Raw genomic sequence first — 1,546 nt, 5'->3', positions numbered from 1 at the left:
GGAGGGGGGGAGTGAAGTGGGGTGGGTGGGGAGGATCAGCTCGCTCAGCCCACCTGCTCCTGGCCAGCCTCCTCCTGCAGGGTGAGAGCTCCCGGCCCCCAGGGCCCGTTTTAAAGGCACGGCCCCAATCAAGGTTTAAAGGGCCAGGAGCTCCCTGGGGTCCCAGGGGAGGGGGGCTGGAGCCTGGCGGCGAGCTCCGCTGCGGTGAGAGCCCCTCCAGCTCCTCCCCACCCCTTGCCGACTCTCGGCACCTTTGTGCCCACTGCTGCAAGCTGGTACGCGCTGCCCGGAGCAGGCACAGAGCCTGGGGGCGTGCACCCAGACCAGCCTCACGCTACCACCAGGCTGCCCAGTGCCTCGCTTTCCCCAGCTGAGAGATGGGCATCAAGCCCAGGGACCACGGCACCGAGGTGGGCAGAGTGACCTGGAGGCCACTGGCGCTGAGCAGCCCGGTCAGCTGGTGGTACCCACACTGCAGGCGTCGCCATGCCCGCAGCGTTGCCAGACTTGGCTGTCCCAGCTCTGAGGTCTTTCTGCCAGCTTGTGCCCAAGTGTCCTGGTTTCGGCTGGGATAGAGTTAATTTTCTTCATAGTAGCTGGCATAGTGCTGTGCTTTGGATTTAGTGCTAGAAGAATGTTGATAACACACGGATGGTTTTAGTTGTTACCAAGTAGTGCCCAGACTACTCAAGGACTTTTTGAGCTTCTCCTGCTCGGCCAGGGGCATAACAAGCTGGGAGGGAGCACAGCTAGGACGGCTAACCCAAACTGACCACAGAGCTATTCCAGCCCATGGAACGTCATGCTGGGGGGGGTTAGTCGGTCGGTGGCTTGGGGAGTGATCGCTGCTCAGGACGGGCTGGGCATCGGGCGGTGGGCGGTGAGCAATTGCATTGCGCATCATTCGTTTTGTATATTCTGTATATTCTCTTACCATTCTCATTATTACTATTACTATTATTTTCTCTTATTAAACTGTCTCTATCTCAGCCCACTGCTCTAACCTTTTTTTTCTTCCCGATTCTCTCCCCCATCCCACTGAGGGAGGGGGAAGTGAGCGAGTGGCTGCGTGGTGCTGAGTTGCCAGCTGGGTTAAACCACGACACCAGGGCCAAGGGGTTGTGAGTGTGACGCCCACCCTCTTGCTGGCATGGGTCATTTGAGGCATTGCTATTACGGGAGACATTGTCCCCCAGACCCAGTGCTGCTCTGTGGTGCTTACCTGAGGCAGGCTCTGTGGGTGCACCGGAGTGCGGTGTGGGCAGCCGTGGCCCATGCCCCTGGCAGAGTGCTTGGCACGGTGCCCAGCCCCATAGGACACTGCTGCTCTCCTGCTGGGATGTGGGGGGGTGGACAGTTTGGGAACCACTGGTGCAGGCACAGGGACATGGAGGGAGCTGGGAGGTGTGTTGGTGTCTGCCTTGCCCTGGGCGCTGCCTACCCTTCCTGGTGCCAGCTGGGCACAGCGGTAAAGGCTGGGAGGGCCATGTGGGGGGTGCCGGGGCAGGGGGGTGGGGATGCAGTGCTTAATGGGGTGTGGGGCCAC

At 60.6% G+C, this 1,546-nt stretch overlaps 1 protein-coding gene across 1 annotated transcript in view; it reads right to left on the bottom strand.

Annotated features, from left to right (window-relative positions):
- Positions 1 to 1,314, bottom strand: part of BMP15 (bone morphogenetic protein 15) — a 3,110-nt gene extending 1,796 nt beyond the window's left edge. Inside the window, exon 1 of the mRNA XM_009646379.2 lies at positions 1,292 to 1,314. Coding sequence (XP_009644674.2) covers positions 1,292 to 1,314 — 23 coding nt within the window. The remainder of the gene's footprint in view (positions 1 to 1,291) is intronic.
- Positions 1,315 to 1,546: the final 232 nt, after the last annotated feature.

The sequence above is a fragment of the Egretta garzetta genome, unplaced genomic scaffold (assembly GCF_000687185.1).
Source record: "Egretta garzetta isolate BGI_Z169 unplaced genomic scaffold, ASM68718v1 scaffold849, whole genome shotgun sequence".
Taxonomy (NCBI): domain Eukaryota; kingdom Metazoa; phylum Chordata; class Aves; order Pelecaniformes; family Ardeidae; genus Egretta; species Egretta garzetta.
This window is presented reverse-complemented; position numbering and strand designations above follow the sequence as displayed.